General features: G+C 39.2%; 1 protein-coding gene across 2 annotated transcripts in view; it reads right to left on the reverse strand.

The window, feature by feature from the left end:
• The window catches only part of TAF5 (TBP-associated factor 5), a 139,340-nt gene that overhangs the window by 24,992 nt on the left and 111,848 nt on the right, over positions 1-2,500 (reverse strand). For both annotated transcript variants that reach the window (XM_086813915.1, XM_086813913.1), the window contains one exon: positions 1,889-1,937. In XM_086813915.1, the coding sequence (XP_086670041.1) occupies positions 1,889-1,937 (49 nt within the window). The remainder of the gene's footprint in view (positions 1-1,888; positions 1,938-2,500) is intronic.

A 2,500-nucleotide genomic window follows, 5' to 3' on the forward strand; every position in this document is an offset into this window, starting at 1 on the left:
TTACATGTTTATTTATATACATTGTAACAAGCAAATCTTCTTAAGCTCATGGTTATATGTTACATCTCAATTCGTCAAGATTTAGGCATAAACATATGAAGTCTACAATCTCGCACTATTGTGTTATATAGGTCCGAAGGTATTGTATGTAGCAATGACCCTCTCTGTAAGTTTCAACTAAATCAATGATTCCGTTTACCTTGGTGTAAAGTCCAGTTGCACTCTGGCCATACAGCAGTAACTCCTTGTCCTAAGGATGTGCAAAACATTGGAATATCTAAATTTGAAAACAATTTCAGAGGAGTCACAAGAAAAGACAACATAAAGGCGCTACAATCCTCTCTGCACCTCACTAGCAAAGCAATGACTTTGTGACATACCCTGCCTAAGATAGTGTTCAGATAGAGCAGATCTGGGGGGCTTCAGGCACACAAATAGCTTCTTGTAGGACCTATACTTTGGAGTGTTTCACACATGGTGTAGGCTGGACAGATTCCTGCAATCCTACAGGCAGTGTGGATAGGCAACCCCACAGTGTGGATAGAGCAGACACGGCACAGAAAGGTTTGAAATGTTGTGGGCAGGCCAGCAGTGTCTGGGCAGCATCATTGTTGTTGAGCTTCAACCATGCTGTCAAGCCCTCTCCCTACAACATGAACAGCCTGGAGTTAGCAGCAAACACAGCAACAATCAGCAGCAGATCATCTCCAACAGTTGCAGCTAGCGTTCATGTTATGTTCCAAAAATACAAAACTAATTTGGCTTTAATGATGAGTTTGGGCTAATACCAGTTAGTGGCACTAATGATGGATTTAGAACACACTCATTGCGTATTAGGAAATTATAAGTTGAGGATCCTATCTAGGGTGATCTTAAGCACACCCCATTTGAAAAGTTATATACTGAGTAGAGGGCCCGTTAATGGTACTTCCATCCATGGGAAGAACCCATGGGACGTCAAAACCTGGAACAGGCCTGCGCTAGTCTCAAGACCTAACACCTGAGAGTGGGTCCTGGTGGTATGGGACGCCATAGATTGAGTCAGGAGTTGCTAGATGTTTGTCTACCTCCGACTGGCGGCTTTTGCTGGATGGAGTTATGGCTGGGAGGTAAGCTAGCCTGAGAGGTCAGGATTTCTTTGTGTGTTTGAGTGAACTGCAGGCTAAAGCTGGTCAAGATATCCTCTAAATACACCAATGGAATGGCCAGGTAAACCAAATCCCTTTGTGCACGTTTCAGTTCTCCTGCATACAAAGGTTCTCACAAGACTTGGGTTGACTTTGGGTGGTTGAAAAAAAAATCAAGCCTTCGATCAACAAATTGGCCTCCAATGACACAGTTAGAAGGAGCCAGTCAACATATTCCTTGCCCCTAGCTCTTTCCTACCCGGCACATCCAGTCCCCTTGGTCATTAGAGTGTTGGCATTGGGCTATGGTGGTGCTGACAAACTGTCTAGGTGCGTGGAGTCAGTGCCAAATGCGACTAGGACAAGGCATGAAATATGGTATTATGGTCTGGAATTTGTGTATTTAGGTTTCACTACCATACGCCATTAAATATAGTTGGAGTTTCAAGAACAGTCTCTGAATTTGATTTAGGCACCCCGAGAACCTCATCAAATGTGGTGAGAGTTCCCAGAGTGTTTTTTAGAGACACAAGAGTGGGGCTCCCCATCACACCATCAAAGCATGATCTATATCTGTTAAATACTGTCCCAATCAAAATCAACGGATCAGGATGGACCTTAACATGAAGATTTCACATATTATGAAGACCAATACAATTTGCTACATTTTATCTCACCGAAATTTCATACATAAGAACTGTGTAAAGTTAGTCACGCTTTCTAAACCAGAAGTAAGTAGGCAGTTCAAGTATATACACTACCACTTGCATGGGAAGATTGCTGCTCCCCCAACTTGGCCATGTCCCAAACCTGCAACCAGCACTCCATAAGCCCTTACTCAAGATAAAGTCTAGTTCTATATTTGTAAAATGAGTATGTGCATACATTCTATGTAAGAATCTATGTATGTATACATATGCATGTACATACCTGATATATACGTATGTATTTACATATCTGCATTCTATGCAAGAAGATACGTATGTTTCTATGTATGTGTGTACATACCTACATTCTATGTAAATATACGCTTGCATACATTCTATTTTAATGTATTGTATGCATATACATGCATGCATTTGATATGTATGTATTGTGTGCATGCAGTCTACGCAGATACATATACATATACATATATATACATATATGTATATGTATATGTATATGTATATGCATATGCATATGCATATACATATACACATACATACATACATACATATATATATATATATATATATATATATATATATATATATATATATATATATATATATATATATTACATATATATCGTATATATATATATATATCGTATATATATATATATGTATATATGTATATATCAGGGTTGGGTCAGGTACGCGTACTCTTGC

Source organism: Cibotium barometz, chromosome 19 (genome assembly GCF_041138505.1).
Source record: "Cibotium barometz isolate CiBa-2024 chromosome 19, ASM4113850v1, whole genome shotgun sequence".
NCBI lineage: Eukaryota > Viridiplantae > Streptophyta > Polypodiopsida > Cyatheales > Cibotiaceae > Cibotium > Cibotium barometz.